Genomic DNA, 18,017 nt, shown 5'->3' on the forward strand with positions numbered 1-18,017 from the left:
AGGCTAGTCGGCGGAAGCCAAACATCAATTATGTGCTATGTTGTATAACCTCATAACCAAAAAGGAACCTCTATGGTTCCTGTAATGAAGTAAGGGTTTCGAAGTGGGGAAACTATAAGCAACTCCTGAGAGCAATTGAATTCATATATTCAACATGATTTACCAAATAAGCCAAAACCAAACACATCCTCAGAAAAATGAAGAAACAACTAATAAGATGATCATCAAGTCCACATCAAAAAGGCTAAAACAAAAAAATTTGAACTCTTCTAGAAATCACAAGAAACATCTACACTCTTAAATTTAGTTCCTCTAACCATTACACAAAAACTATGAAGTTATGATAAGGATCGAGAATTATAGTTTTATATTAATTCTAACATGCCCCCGCAGGTTGAGCGCCCTTTTTATGGATTGAAACCTAGACTCACGTAGCAGTGTCAATTTTTTAAAAATCCGCATTTAATTCGTGGCCGGTGGGATTTGAACCTGGGTTGCTCTGATACCATCTTAAATTTAGTTCCTCTAACCATTACATCAAAACTCCGAAGTTATGATAAGGATCAAGGATTATAGTTTTATATTAATTCTAACATATACAATTTTCGATTGTATAACTCAACTGGTTAGATCATTCTTATATTTTCTGAAGTTGAATGCCAATAAATTTGAAATAATGAAAATGATATCCTATTTTATTGAAATATTAGAAGAGTCCAGAATAAAAATAGTTTATTCATCTACACCTACTCCTCTAATTATTGTTCATGCTACAGTGCAGTAACTACTGTAGCATGAATAGTACACCAAAACAGTTCCCTTCACTCGAAGTTATTGTTCATGCTATAGTATTTTACTATATCATAAACAGTGAATCAAATCTGCTCCTCCATACTCGGGGTTACTATTCATGATGCAGTAATTTACTATATCATAAATAGTAAAAAAAATCAAATATATTAAAACTTGGATCATTCTTTAAGTATAAAGAAGTAGATATGATTTATAAAACAAATGTATTAACGGTAAACCAAAACTGGTTCTCGGCACTTGAAGCTAATGTTCATGCTATAGTATTTACTGTGGTAAAACAGTAAATCGAATTTGCTCCTCCATATTCGAAGGACCTATTCATGCTACAGTTTTTTTTTACTGTATCATAAACAATAAAGCAAATCAAATATATTTAAACTTGAATCCTATATGATTTCTAAATCAAATGTATTAAAACTTGAATCATTCTTTAAGTATAGAGAAGTGGATATGATTTTTTTAATTTAAGCATACAATAATTAAATAAAATGTATTAAAACTTAGATGGAGACAAGTTCAAAATGCAGTGCTTAAAAAAATAAGGGGTTGTGCTTTGCACAGGGTGCACACCAGTTAATATTGAAAGCAAATACAATTGATTGCAGGAGTATGCGAAGACCATGCCACTAAAATATGTTACAAAGACTTAAATTTTATTGCATTAAGCATCTTAGTAATTTCAGTCGAAACTGAACCAAAATCATGAAAGCTTAGCTTTTCAGCTCCTCTGGGCTCTAATGAAGATAAAACTTGCAAGAAACTAACAGAAGATGGAAAAAAGAAACTTGATACCTACAAAAAGAATCTAAATAATCACTCTAAAATGATATTAAAGACGAGGGAAAATTCTTTCAGACAAGGTTTTAAATGTCGACCGACATGTCCGACGTGTCGGCCGACATATCGGTTTGAGAGCTTGACCGACACGACATGGACGTTTTCAACTCGTATGTCGGTTTTCAAGGCCAAATCGAAAATATCAGGGTCATATCAGGCATATCGGCCTATTTTTTAGCTTTGAAAAATCAGCCGATATGATACTTTTTTTAAGATTTGTTTTTTATTATCGGGTTTGGGTTTAGTGATAAATACCCAAACCCGTTTGACCCGTTTGACCCGTTCTCATGTTTAAGGATTTCTTATGAACCCGATAGAAAGAATTTATGAACTCAAATCCATATATTATTTACTTTTTTATATGTTTATTTTATAGAATTTATAAAGTATGTTTATATTGAATTTATGAATGTTTAGATTATATTTAGGACATGATATTATATATGCGCACTACCAGATATGACAATCCAATATTTAGTCAATGTCCCCCGATATATCCTCGATTTTCGCTATCCGACATGGATTTCAGCCATCCGACATATATTTAGTCAATGTCCCCCGATATATCCTCGATTTTCGCTATCCGACATGGATTTCAGCCATCCGACATGAACCCGACATCCGACATTTAAAACCTTGATTTTCGCTATCCGACATGGATTTCAGCCATCCGACATGAACCCGACATCCGACATTTAAAACCTTGCTTTCAGATGCAAGTTAAAAAGCTCAATAAGTCAACAAGTATTAGTCGAGTAGATTGAGGTGCAGCATAAGAAGCCAGAAATAATTTTTTTTTCTTCTTAATTATCAAAAATAATCTTCTTAACCCGATAAAGAACTGAAAAATTATGTTTGAGGAGTAAATGGTGCCAAATGGAGTATGCGTACTCTCATTAAAAGTTGAAAACAAGTGGGTCAAGATATATAATCTCATACTAATGTTAACACGGTAGAGCAGTAGGGTTGCATGGATATTAGATGTCTCATAAATTTACTTTAAAAAATCATTTGTATTAAACAATATGTACATCAGTTATTAGACGCCAAAAGAGATGATAAAATACAAACCACAGTTTATGGGCAAGGTAATAACAAATAGACTGTATTTTCTAATACTTAAATGATGAGGAGAATATTAGTAAAATGTGCAGAAACTAGAACCATATGACCTCACTAGAAAGACTCTGAGGTAAGGAAATAAGCTTCTCATATTATCAAAGGTCACAAACGAGAGATACCTTAAGAAGGTCATTCAGTGCAGCTCTCAGTTCTCTCCGAACTTTATATAAGGATTTAATATTCTCATGAGTAGAACTTATTGCTGCAAGAACTCGAGCAGAAATGTCCAGACCTATCCTCGGTTTCACTGTGTTAATCCATTCTCTATGGTTTGCTTTGAATTCATATCTGGATAGGTGAATGCTATGTCAGAATTTAAAGTAACCTACTTATCATAAAGCAAAGAAATAAGATCACAGTCTGAAAATAAAAGTTAAGCAAATGCAATCTCTTATGCAGTCTGAATCATGCTAACATAGGACTTAAATATTGCAAAACTGAGACAGATTTGATTGAGAAAACAAAAGCAAATTAACATATTTATCTGCATTAACTTAGCACTGGCAATTCATATTAATAAACTTTTAGCATCCATAACTTTGACTTAACATCAAATTTAAACTTTTTCTATCAAGCAGGATATATTGGGGCTTAACTGTTATCAATTATATGCATGTGAAATAATCTAATATCGTCAATCTACAATCATCGTAAAGTAGTAACACCATAAATCCATATTGTTACATTAAAATTTGTCTTTTCAAACTGTATACTGAATTTTGAGTTGAGAACTAAATAAAGATCCATGTAAAATATAAAAGTGAGATCACAGCACATTATGGTATAGTTGTACCTCTTACGAGGGTGGTAGAGTCTGTTCTCGCATTCTTGCCTTTTCTCCTACTACATTCTATTTTTCCTTCTAGGCACTTCCAGAGGACCGAAATTGTTCTTCTAGGACTGTGGGAAAGCTAGTGCGGTTGTATGTAGTTTATGCTAGAAAGAAAAGTTTCACTAGATAAGAGATGATGGTTCATCATAAATTGGCAAGTGGTTTGAGAAGTACTCTACAGCCAACCCCATTTTGGTTACAAAAGATATATGACTGCTTGATGATTATATTCCGTTTATGATGCATAGATTAAGTATGACCCAGCTCTCCTGAACCTAATAAATTCTTCAAACTTTTGAAATCTTGATCAGGCTATCAAAGCAAACCTTGATAAACCCCACCTATGTCAAGCAATTCTTCGCAATTTATATGCCTGGGTTTCACTTACCTAAACTCGTTTGTATTCTTGAATCCTTAGAGAAATAAGCCTAAAGTCTTATAAACATTGAATGTCAAATTCATTTCACGTCACCCTGTGGACATAAAAAATTGCAACTCGAGTCTATCTCAGCATTCACATTATCCTAAGTTCCACTGTCCAATCAGAAAATCCAGGATTTGCAACATCTTCTGTCGTTCAATAATGATCCAACCTCAAATTTATTTTGATCTATATGGTAAAATCCAGCAATGTGCATGTGTTTATAAGCTACTTAAGTTAGTACTATTAACACCAAATGATAAGTTAGTACTATTAACACCTAATGAAATCAGATGCACTACTAAAGCTCACAACAAAAAATTATCAACTCATCCGGTTATCATGTCCAAGTTGAAATGTACAGCAGTCAAGTGCTTTTCAGTGGAGATGCCTATAGCCATTTGTTTATGTGGAGCTGCAACTGCAATTAGTAGATGAAAAGGCTGAAAGTACACATATATATTCTCCTATTCCTTCTACTTTTCCTTTTTCTTTCTTTTGAGCAGTGCACCAGTTGGGCGCCCCTGTTCAAGCATCTGAAAGACTGAAACCTGGACATGTTTCTCCTTCAGTTCTTCTTTTATCCAACAGAGAGAACTCAATAAGAAAGTATGAAACTTTGCTTTTTGAACAAGCACTATATTCAGAGGTGCATAGCGCATTTTTCATGGAACTTAGTTTACATTAGATGTCAGCTAATAATCCAAGCTGTGAACTGTCTTCATGTGGACACAGATTAGTCACGTACTTGAACTGAACTGAGTATGAGATGTACTTAAACTGAACCAAGTATGAGTAGGCTCAACCTTTAAATGATTAGCCGGCTTAATAGGCTGCAAGCTGTTTCAAATTTTAAGCCTTAGTGGCTGATTGTCAAAATATGAATTCAATGTCAGAACATGCACATTGCTGGATTTTACCATATAGATCAAGGACTGAGAAAATCTACATGTTCTGACATTGAATTAATATTTTGACTGGCTCTTACAGTTGGAACATAGTTAACTGTCTACAACTGCAATAAATAGCTAAAATTTTGCTCAGTCCTAGATAATGCAAACTTGATTATATTTTAGGTTTTGCCCACCAGGTTGAAGCCAGTTTAATGAAATTTTAACATAAAGACCACTGACATACTAGATCAGACTTCTTTACCTGGTCAGATTAGTTCAATGCTTTCAACTTTCAGTAAACTCGCTAAATGATGAAGTTTCTTGGGTAGAACTGGTCTGAGCAAACAACCAAACTAATATACTTGATTAAATGATACATCCCACTTGCTTCAGGGTGACAGTTTGGATCAAGAAACAGAAAATCTTGCATTTAGATTTAATGACATGGAAAATTTTACAACCATTTATTATAATGCACTCGGTTCAGAAGTGATTAGCAACCCTTTATGTATTTTAACTGACTAGAATATTTAGGCTAATAAGCTAGTTGAACTGCCTGAAATTTTTGAGAAGACTGGTTGCAGTTTTCGAGACATAGTTAATTGGAGAAGCATGTCCAGTTACTCTTACTTTGCAATTGATCTATGTCAGCTAAGAATTCCTGTTTTCAAAAGTTCTTTCTTGCCTATTCTATTTTTCGTGTGTTAGGGTAAGAAACTGTGAATATTTTACAACTACTAGATATTTCCCCATCTAAACACTCTATATAGCTCTAAGGTTCATCTTCATTCGTGAGAGAAGAACTAAATTAGATTCTGAGATTCATAGGTTGCTTTAATTAGGGAAGAGACGACTTCAATCTGACCAAGAAACAGCTAATCATGACTAAACATGTTTCCAAAACTCATTGATAACTAAAGATTAATTATGTAACCACACAAGTTTCAATATCTTCTGTGTTATTGAGATGTTCCTCATATGGTGAATCTGAAATGCCAGTTAAAAAAAGAATGGAAAAACATAACTCAGATTCCACAAGTCTAAGATAGGGTGAGCTAGCACTGAGGATTTAGTAGTATAGGGACCTCGCCTGTATTTTAGCCAAAATTTAGACTCATAGTAACTGAAATTGGTGTCAGGTGGATGGCTGGGGTAATAAAAACCTGGTCGATTCATTCGTAGGACATCCCAGTTTAGATATAAGGCCGATAACAAACAACTAAATCCCAATCGCGAACAATTACAAAAGAAAAGAATTAAATGTTGATGATGATAACTTCAACAAGCCAAAGCATTCTTTACGTTTCCATTTTCTTGTAATACCAACAATGGTAATGAATGTTCGAAACCACAAAGAAATATTATAAGACATATTTATATGGTGTGATTTCAAGTTGCATTTCATATGGGTACATACACCTTTGGAGTCCAAACCCAATAAATCAAGTTATTCTTTGTTTTTTTTAGTCAAATAGAACTTTATTTGGATGGAATCAGAGTACAAATTTGATCAGAACACCCTCATAAAAATTGGTAATTGGAGACATTCACGAGAGGGTAGGAAGGACATTTTAGGAATGTTAATTGTTATATTCATGGTTCTAGCAGCCCCACTCCTACAGGATGGTTCTAATAAGGTTAGTGTTTGGAAAATCATACCATTTTCCAGTACCTGTTAGAAATTTCAATAACTGGGAGCAGGTATTGGAATGTGACAATAGGCCAAGATTTTATGTTTTCATCATATACAATCTGAAGGGCAACTGTCCACATCTCTTGCACCCCAAGTATAAGTAGAGGCTTATGGCATCATTATTTAAATACTAATGATCCAAGCAAGATACCAGTTATTTTTGGATTAAAAATTACATATTTCAACAAGATTTTAATGAACCAGATCTGGAACCATATATAAAACCAACTCTCCATGTGCATTTGCCAGAAATAGAATATGGTCAAAACCGGACCCACAAACTCTTATTAAACTACAAGCTATAGATCGTGGGATTGGGCTTGTGCGATGGAAACTGGAAAGGACACGATGGATATTTTTATGACACAGGCCTTCCAAGTAAACTAGCATGTAAGATCACATGAAAGAATTCTTTAATATCCAAAACATAACAAGTTAGCAATATTGTGCAACACAAAAATCTTTACTCCTAAAAGAAATTGTAAAATGACAGAGGTTGCGATGACGTTTCAGCTTCATAATGAAAGTTTACATACCCTTGCAATAATATCATTGCAGCTGAAAGAGACTTGAAAGCAGAAGTAGCACGTTCCATTCTCATATATGGCTCAGAAAATTCCTTTAAACTTGGTACCTTTGAAGCAATGTACTGACAAATATTCATATGTGTTGGTGACAGGTCTGTACATTAAAAGAGATCACTATGAGAGTGGCTATGAATCTATAAAATGGACAAAGCTTCCTAGATAGCAAAGATGGAAAAAATCCATTTAAACTTACATCCAGATAGTGATTCAATTGCTTTACTTAAAACATGCATAGATTTCTGCTTTGGAACTCTTAGAAACTGAAAGCAATCATCTGCGAAGATAAAGCGCCTTGCCCGCCTAACTGGTTTTGAAGACGCTTGCAACAATATATTTCCAACACAACGTAATATTGATGGATCACGTGCAAACAATCCTGAAAGGTATCTTAGATCTTAAGACTGTCAAGTAAATCTGATAAGTGAGAAAAAGAACTTGGGAGAAAGGAATATTTACTTCAACTTTTAGTCAGTATCTAGAAAGATTTAATTCGGTACACCTGATTTCAAGTAGCAGACGAGAGTAGTCACTAAGATATATGGTTCAAAGCTTATAATTTGAAATCAAAGTAACTGATCATGTGCTTGAGCACAAGTGTGCATACATAATGTGCATTGATAAATCTGAAGCATCGACTAATAGCCAGGTAAGAATTCACGTAATTAACTAATGGTGCATTGTTTCTTAGGACAACAAAAAGAATTAGTGTAATCTACTTTGGTCTAAAATAATTGATGGAGGGTGATTTGGACGATATCATCATAATACCGATAAGCTAGGCAATAATACAAATCTACCACATCTCTGATTGGCTTTAGTTAAGATTTATTTAGTAGATTTGGTATATATTTGAATATTATCCCTATCTTGTCTTTTTTTTATGTTTTATAGATATTCTATTGTGTGTTGATAAGTTTAATTTTATGAGATTGATTTGAAATTTACATGTAAACTTACTGGCTGGAGGATTTTCTACAAGTAGAGTAACCAGAAATAATTACTTCTGTTTGTTGAAGGCAATTGATTGTTAGTTGAGAATTTGATTAATTGTTGTTTGAAATGGTGAGTTACCTTGTTCCCATAAAAATTCTCTTTGTTTAAATTTCTCTATTAACTTCCTTTAGAATCAACATAATAAAATATAAAAAATTATTTGATATTACATTTCACCTTTCATGAAATTAAATGTTACACAAATTAATCATATATAACAAAATGCATCAGACTTTGTGACATACGACGAGTGAGACAGGAGATGACAAACACACTGTACTACTATAGATACGTATCACTTTTAAAAAACTAAATGAATGTATTACATAACAAAGACATGCTTCCAATTACAAATATACTAGCCTCCAAATATTGATTTGTTTGGCATTAGTCTAGTGGAGGAAAATTGATTTGTTTCCACTTTTCAACTTTACTGATAGCCACGTATCCAGTTAATTCAAGACTACAAGGACAATAAATTGCACAAACATATGTGTGTGTAGACACACACATACAAATAGAAAAAAATCTAATAAGACAAACTCTTAGTGAATATCACGTATAGCTACATTGACCTATTAGAGCATATAACACTGGACATGTGATAAATTTGAAGCCAGTAAATGTAGGTAACACACGTATATCAAGACTTCGTAAATCAGAACAATCTAAAGAGCATCATAAATGGCAAGAGACATCCTTTATGGACAACTTTTAAAGGAATCACGGATTCTTCAAACTGGACAATTCAAATGCCTTGCAAAAATTAACAACTAAAAATAAATAAATTTTCTGAGGTAACAAGACAAAATAAATTAAATAAGAATTGACACAAATTTAACAGGACACTCCAATCAAGCATAATTAAAAAACAAGGTGCGTTGGTTGATTAGTATGTCATACCCACAGTGTCAAGACTTTGTGAGTTTGTCAACACGCCAACTGTAGATACAGCCCCATGGGAAGGTCTAAAACCAAAGATACCACAATAGGATGCTGGGATTCTCACACATCCAACTGTATCAGTACCTACATAAATCAGAATGTGTGATTTAAAATTTCACAAATACATACATGGAAAATCACATGCACAAAACAAGCATTCATGCACTCTGATTTTAGTCATAACTAACATGTTTGTCCAGAAGTTGAAGTAGAGACGCTAAAGTTTCACTTTACAGCTTCACCATGCAAACTAAAAAAATAGAGCAAGACACAGCATGATGGAAAACAATATGGAGATGCTATTGACTAAAGGTGAAGTACCTAGATTGGGAAATTTGATTGCATAACATTCCAGTTGCAACAAAAAGGAACATGCCCCTCACAAAGAAAGTTCAATCTTCAGAGATGTAGCCATGGAGGTTTTTCCCAAAGTCACTAAGCAGTCATCTTATCAAAAGTAAATAATGTAGGGACATTTGTTTTAAATAATAAAATCAGCTGGGTATCTAATAATGAAAGTTTTTAGGTGAAAGTGGTCGCCAATGAGAGAAAGGGGAGAGGTAGTAATACAAAGGCCATAAGTTCCAATCAAGTTAATCATCTTCGCTTTAAGGTCCTGTGAACAATGAACAGATTTTTTAGATGCACTCTAAGCATCAAGTTTCTGACCCCAAGTGCAGCATGAACTACTACTCAAGACTTTACTAGTTGTTTGCGTTGAACGTTGGTTTATTCATGGAACGCATTACAACTTCAATCGCTTACAACAAGTTCAAAAGAGTTAGTCTTTTTATAAGACTTTTCTTACATAAATAAAAAAATAAAAATACAACTCCCTAGAAACACACGCAGAGGGCGTTTATCAACCGCTGCTTGTGTGGGATCTTTGTCTGTGCCAGCGACGCGTTAGTCCGTGGACCGTCACAAATCAAATCCGGTTGACAGAACAAAATTTCAATGCTCTTGCTTCACAAAGAAAACAATCGCAGAAGTGATAATCTCAACCAAGCGAAATTACGACTTCTCGAGAACAAAACCAAGTTTGATCCGGAGGAAAGGGGAATGGGCCTCAGTTCTCTCGAACCCTCCCTCTTTATGCTAAAGAACTTCGCCAAGATCTGCTAGTCTCTTAGAAATTCGTGATTCACTCTTCACATGGACAGCACCTCGCCTAAATTTCAGATCCCCTGCGTAAAGGACCCTAGGCTTGTATTTATAGGCTTCGGATGCAACATTTTAGGATAAAAATTGATGATTTGACCCTATCCTCAGTTAATAACCGCTTAACCACGTTTAGAGATAGTATCAAAGCAGTTGTGAGACTCTGAAACGGACAAATCCCGACAAAACTCATCGAAAAACGCGTTTTGGGCACTTCTAGACAGTAGACACGAGCCACCCTACGGTGACTCGAAACTGTGCGAGCCACCCTATGGTGGCTCGGCCTTGGCCGAGACGTTTTGATGCGACTCGGCTGCCAGGGGCTTTTTCGTTTTGGTCTTGTTCCGCCGTTTTGCGTATTTTGTCGTTTTGTTGACTCCTACGCTTTGTTGACTAGCTTCTAATGTTTTAAACGTCGGATATCAAGTTCGTGTCGGACGGCTAAAATTCATGTCAGATAGCAAAAATCGGTTTTCCATTTCTCTTAACTTATCGGTTTTTGTCTTTGAAAGAAATATTAAGACAATCAAGAATTTAAACTCAAACCTGATTAGACAAACATAACCAAAAAATTTAAAAAAACCAGCTAATTTTTTAGATTGAAAAATCGGCTGACATAACCGACATATCACCCAACATATCCGCCCGACATATCCCCCGATATATCCGACGTGAACCCTGAAAACGCAATATGCATTGAAAAGCTCCATATCGTGTTGATTGGCCCCTAAATTCGACATGTCGGCCGACATGTCCGACATTTAAAACACTGCTTGTTTCATGCACTCGTTAGCTCTTTTACGGTACAGGATAATCTCGTTTGACACGGGTGATGGCGTTCATCGCCTTCTCTTCATTTTAAGCTGTGCTCGGGAACCTATAGGCGATTTTTGACGCCTACACTAGTCTGCACAGACAAAAGTAGACTGGACCTACTCCAAGCTTGATGCCTAACAATGTTTATTACATGCTTGGATACACGGACCGAGTGTTCTAAACAGTTTTATTTCATGTTTACTTCAGCTTGCATCCAGCATGTGACTTGGGGCCACATAGAGCAACTGTTGTAGACTTGAGCATTTACTTGTCATGGGCATTGACGGCTAGCATGTAATATATGGGGGGGGGGGGGGGGGGGGGGGGGGGATTGTCAGCTGTAGGAGCAAGGGCTAAAGTGGCGAGCAGTTTCCGAGCGCAACAGCGACAGCAGAACCACTCGATGATCCACCAGGAATACAGGATGGAAGTTCCGGGTTGATTGGGGTACCATAGTGTAAATTTTCTCCTGTGACACTGCAATAACAATCATACATGAGTAAAGCACCGCGATAACAGTCATACATAAGTAAAGCACTCTAACTACTTCAACTCCTCATATGAATTGGACATGGCACTCAAATGAATACATCACAGTCCCCTATTAAAATGAGGCCCACTGAGAAGGGCGTCTCTACATAAATAAATTCTAAAGATCATCCATGTGATTCTAGGATTTAGCAGATGGGAATTATGCACAATACAGGCGCTTGACATGAAACTCATTGGTTCAAGGAAAAAAAAAACTGAAACTGATAAGTACATGGGAAAATGTGTTCCGAACAGGAATTTAAAAACTCTAACATAAATAAACAGTAAATGAATAAACAAAGAGACAAACTAACCATGATCACCACAATGAATATGCCACAGTCTAATTCACAAAAAAAAGAACGATCGCGGAAAACATGACCAAATTTCACAGGAAGTACTAAATTGGATAACAAACTTCCAACTTAATTAGCAAAGAGAACAGAGCACGTATTATAAAATTCATATATACAAATTTAAGATAAAAAGTATTACATACCCACATGCGAATTCATCCATAACCGTTCTCCCAACGCACTTGGCCCCATTCTTCAGAACCGATGAGACAGCCGCCGCCGTCCTTGACGCCTCCTCATGGGCCTTCGCCCACTCCGGGTTCCCAAACCCCGAAACAAAACCCTTCACATCAAAACTACACAGACACAACCAAACCAAAACAATCAAAAACCAATAAACATCCTATTATTAATCCAAAAAAAAGGCATGAAATTGAGCAAACTTGTCGGAGACGGCGAAGGTGAGACCGGCGAGCTGGAGTTTGGCGGCGGGAGGCGGTGGCTGAGGAGAAGGGAGGATCTCGAAGCGATCGATGAAGGCGCCAAAATCTTTTACGGCCAAGATCGGGCCTTTAAGCGATCGTCTCCGGCGGCGGCGGGTGGTCTCGGCGATGATTAGAGCACCAGCGACGCTGATCCCGATCACGATCCAGAGCTTAGAGCGAGAGGAGCCGGGGATCATTGACATCTTTGATTTTAGAGAGAGAGGGAGAGCGTAGGGTTTTAGAAGGGTTTTTTTGGTTTGGACGGCAAGAATGTAGACGCTGGGAATGGGGTTGTGGGAGCGCAGACGGCCGCAGAGTTTGTAGGGCCCGAATAACGTAGTTGAACTCTTTGGACCGGACTTCTAGACCCGGCCCATATTATTAACCCATTTAAGGTCACGTTCGGATCGACCCGGCCCATATCGTCAACCCCTTTTAAGGCTACGTTTGGATGCAAACATTTAAATTGAAATTCTAGAATTCAATCCCAGAATCTAAAATTTTAGATTTAATTTCAATTCATCACAAGTGGCTCTAGCCCGAACTAGTACTTTAAGGTCTTAGATTTGACTCTCACAGAAAGTTAATTTCCTGAATATCTGAGAGGGGGGGTGGGGGGGTTGGGGGGGTGTTAATACCCATGGTTCGGAGGATCCCCTAGAAGTTCTCTTGTCAAACCAAAAAACAAAATCATTTTCAACTCTATTATTTAGGTTCCATTAAAATTTCAATTCTACAAATATTACAATTTCAATCAACTCTAGATTTTTCAATTCATTTGTTTGGTAAATCTCATTCTGCATCTATTGGAGTAAAAACTTGTGGATCTAATATCTAAATTAGACTACAATTAGAGAGTTACAATTATTCTTACACAAATAAGGTTAAGATTAAGAAATAAACATGTGCATGAATAAAATCAACCATTCAACAAGTGTGACATATGTCACAAATCAAAAGAATATGAACAAAGGTGAAAACCAAAAATTGGTTCATTTGTAGGGAGGGAGAGAGTGCCAAATAAAAGATGTTAGATGGGGTAATTTTACTCAAAATTAGTTTTCCCCCAGGGAGCAATTTTGATGATTTGAGGGACTACTTTCAAAATAGCTTAAGGATTGAAAGGACCAGGCCTAATAGCAATTTCAACTATTTGAAGGAGACAATAATTGCAAATGTGAAAGATTTAAGTGACTAATATGGAAAAAAAAATAGTAATTCAGTGGTTTATTTTCACTTTGGTGCATCAAAGTTTGTCTACTTTTCTCACTTTAACACCTCAACGTATTTTTCTAAAACTTTAGTATTCCAAAATTCTGCTCCTAATTCACTTTGATACTTTGAGAGTATTTCATTAACACTTGATCCTCCAAAATTTCAATCATATTTCGTTTTTACATTACATCCAGATTTGTTTAGGTTTTTGCTAAATTTATATCATGTCCTTAGCATTAACATGTGATACATTAATTTTAATTCATTTTATCCCATCGCTAGGCACACAATAAAAGTATGTGTTGGGAATTTTTTTGCTCGCCAATAGAGCTTTATGAGTTCTAATGGGCATTGTTGCACTGATAATATCTCAAAAATATATGAGTTTCTATATTCTGTATGTTTACCACTATGAAATGGTTCATATTAAAATTTTTAATAGATCCCTCAATCCCAAATAGTTTCAAATAGAACCCTCAATGCTATACTACTTTTGAATGATTCATTTCAAAATGACTTAAGAGTTGGTAGACCTAATAGCAATTTCAATATGATTTAAGGGACTAATTTCAAACTAGCTTAAGAATCAGGATGCCTAATAGTAATTTCAATGATTTGGAGGACTAATTTTAAATATAAAAGATTAAGAGACTAATAGTATAGGAAAAAGGAAAAAGGAAAAAAAAACCTTTTGATTATTTGGTGGCTTATTCTCACGTTGGCATCCCAAAGATTATCTATGTTTTAACTTCGATGCATCAAAGTAATTTTTTAACACTCAAAACCCAAAGTTTCAATTATGTTTTCCATTAATACCCATAATTATTTCCTTAACACTTTCATACCCAAGGTTTCAATCACATTTTTCACTTTGATACATCGTCCACATCTCGTTAGATTTTCTGTTAGATTTTTATCACGTTCTTACCATATGCTTAGCATGTAGTACACATCAGTCCATTTTATCTAATCACTAAGCATGTGATATGAACTTAAAGGAAATTAAACAGAATATAGATAAAGCCATCAAAGTGAATTTTGATGTTAAACATATTTTGGAGTATCAAATTGTTAAACATATTTTGGAGGTATCAAAGTGAAATGATGTTGAATTTTGGATATCAAAGTACCAATAAATTTTTTAGTAATCTATTCACTAAGCATGGACGAATGATATTCAACCACGTGCATTGCACGTGCATCTCAACTAGTCATACTCCCTTTAAAAGCACGAGTTCGGAAAATCTTTTTTAGACAAATATACCCCTTTATAGTTTGAACTACCTTATCTATAATCAAATTCTAATTTTCAATGGTCAATATTACCCTTCACTATTTTGAATATTTTATTTATATCTTAATCTATCCTAATCATAATCATATCTTATCCTAATCCTATGTGAACCATGTTTAGCTTAACAATTTAAAAAAACTAATATTAATAAAATATATAAAACATAAAAATGATATTAGTTTGTTAAGATAAAGAAATTACAAGTAGATAACATATTATAATACATGAAGTATTGCAAAAAAAACCATAAAAAGTTTTAAAATTGCAGAAAAGATCCTGAAAAGTTCAAAATTATAAAACTCATCCAAATGTCTCAAAACTTAAAATAAAAACATGAAATTAAAAAATTAACATCAGTTTGCAAAGAATTTAAAATTTACAGTTAACACCTCAATGTCTCAAAAAATATAGAAACACCCTCAAAAGTTTAAATTAATTATAGACAAGCACATTAAAATTCTAAAATTTTAAAACTTACAAACAACACAGATGAATTCAAGAGATTACCATGATACACCTAAAATTTTTGACATTTAATTTTTTTAATTAACACCCTCAATATCTATATATATGTAGAAACACATTTATATGTTCAAATTATAAAAAGCCACCCTAAAATTCTAAAATTTGTAAATAAAATAAGATGAATTCAAGATATTACCCTTAGACACCTAAAAAATTAAAATTTGCCAAAATTAACCTCAAAATTTTTAAAAAACCACTTCAAAATTTAAAAATCGTAAAAAAAAACTCTAAATTTTCAAAAAATTTAACTAGCACACATCAAATTCGTCGATTGGTAGACCGCTAAAATTTAATATTTTTCAAAATTAATCTATAGTTTTAATAATTGCAAAAGACACCCTCAAAATTTTAGAGTTACAAGAAATATACTAACATTTAAAAAATTACCACCAACACATGAAACATAGAATTTACAACTACCAAACTTAAAAGTAAATTTTTTTAAAAACTCTTTCAAAAATTTAAAAATTATAAATCACACCCTCAAAGTTCAAAACCACAAAAATGGGCTAAAATTTTAAAACTTGGCAAAGAAAAGTGTAATTGTTTGGTATTTTTCATATATATATATATTAAAATTTCTAATTTAGGGATTTACTATCCATTTTCAGCATCTAAGAATAGTCTAAGTTGATACTGGTAAACAAAAACAATAAGAATTGATTAAAAACATCCGGTTAATGGATAAAATTTTTAAAAATATTATAGATTAAAAATTATCGACACTATATAAATTAAAGTAATTTCATATAATTTTAGTAATAAGTTGGGGTAGCCAAAATACATTCGTAACATTAATTGATAGATGTTTAAATCCATAAAAATGATAAAACACTATAATATTATACCTTAGCATTAATTGATTTTAATTTAGAAACTTTAATCTTTGACGTTAATAATATTTATAGGGTAAAAGAATACAAGGAATTACATATGGAGAAACTATTAGAATATTTAGAGATAACTTTAAAAGAATTGAGTTATTTCCATTGCAAATGGGAAAGTGATGGAAATAAATCTAAAATTCAGAAAACGTCAATGAATCACTTGAATTGGCATTAACATAAGACATATCTATTAATGAAGCACTGAATGAGTTACATTAAAAAATAATTTAATAACTTTATCCTAATCAAAGAAAAAATCTCCATGGAAGACATAAGAAAAATTAGTAAGTATTCATAAATTCCATACTGTGTTCTTCAAATTAAATATTAATATTATAATCTAAGAGAAATTAGTAATGAATAATGCAGGTATTTATTTTAGATCTTTATGAAAAATGATAAGGATAGAGCAAAGGTAATATTATTGAAATAACAGAAATTCTTATTGGATGCACATCAGAAGAATTCATTTTAGAGGAAAATAAAGAGATAGCTTCTAATTTATTTAAGTAATAAATTAGGAACACAAAGAATTTTATATATATGAAATTAATATTTATTCTCATTGAAATAGAAAAAAATCAAAGTCTATATTTTGAGCAGTTTGTGTTGAACATCATAAGTACATTTGACTTCTTTGTAAAGTTAAATGAGATGATAAAAAATTAATATATATATATATATATATATATATATATATATATATATATATATATATATATATATATATATATATATATATATATATATATATATATATATATATATATATATATATATATATATATATATATATATATATATATATATATTAAAATTTCTAATTTAGGGATTTACTATCCATTTTCAGCATCTAAGAATAGTCTAAGTTGATACTGGTAAACAAAAACAATAAGAATTGATTAAAAACATCCGGTTAATGGATAATTTTTTTAAAAATATTATAGATTAAAAATTATCGGCACTATATAAATTAAAGTAATTTCATATAATTTTAGTAATAAGTTGGGGTAGCCAAAATACATTCGTAACATTAATTGATAGATGTTTAAATCCATAGAAATGATAAAACACTATAATATTATACCTTAGCATTAATTGATTTTAATTTAGAAACTTTAATCTTTGACGTTAATAATATTTATAGGGTAAAAGAATACAAGGAATTACATATGGAGAAACTATTAGAATATTTAGAGATAACTTTAAAAGAATTGAGTTATTTCCATTGCAAATGGGAAAGTGATGGAAATAAATCTAAAATTCAGAAAACGTCAATGAATCACTTGAATTGGCATTAACATAAGACATATCTATTAATGAAGCACTGAATGAGTTACAATAAAAAATAATTTAATAACTTTATCCTAATCAAAGAAAAAAATCTCCATGGAAGACATAAGAAAAATTAGTAAGTATTCATAAATTCCATACTGTGTTCTTCAAATTAAATATTAATATTATAATCTAAGAGAAATTAGTAATGAATAATGCAGGTATTTAGTTTAGATCTTTATGGAAAATAACAGGGATAGAGCGAAGGTAATATTATTGAAATAACAGAAATTCTTATTGGATGCACATCAGAAGAATTCATTTTAGAGGAAAATAAAGAGATAGCTTCTAATTTATTTAAGTAATAAATTAGGAACACAAAGAATTTTATATATA

At 33.0% G+C, this 18,017-nt stretch overlaps 1 protein-coding gene across 1 annotated transcript in view; it reads right to left on the reverse strand.

Moving 5' to 3' along the window:
* LOC109832731 (outer envelope protein 64, mitochondrial) overlaps positions 1–12,731 on the reverse strand; it is a 16,291-nt gene extending 3,560 nt beyond the window's left edge. Inside the window, exons 1-7 of the mRNA XM_020400135.1 lie at positions 12,384–12,731; positions 12,144–12,296; positions 11,481–11,590; positions 9,095–9,229; positions 7,392–7,574; positions 7,148–7,292; positions 2,892–3,060 (exon numbers count right to left, since the gene is read on the reverse strand). Coding sequence (XP_020255724.1) covers positions 2,892–3,060; positions 7,148–7,292; positions 7,392–7,574; positions 9,095–9,229; positions 11,481–11,590; positions 12,144–12,296; positions 12,384–12,628 — 1,140 coding nt within the window. The 5' untranslated portion in view covers positions 12,629–12,731. The remainder of the gene's footprint in view (positions 1–2,891; positions 3,061–7,147; positions 7,293–7,391; positions 7,575–9,094; positions 9,230–11,480; positions 11,591–12,143; positions 12,297–12,383) is intronic.

The sequence above is a fragment of the Asparagus officinalis genome, chromosome 3 (genome assembly GCF_001876935.1).
Source record: "Asparagus officinalis chromosome 3, Aspof.V1, whole genome shotgun sequence".
In the NCBI taxonomy this organism is placed as follows: Eukaryota; Viridiplantae; Streptophyta; class Magnoliopsida; order Asparagales; family Asparagaceae; genus Asparagus; species Asparagus officinalis.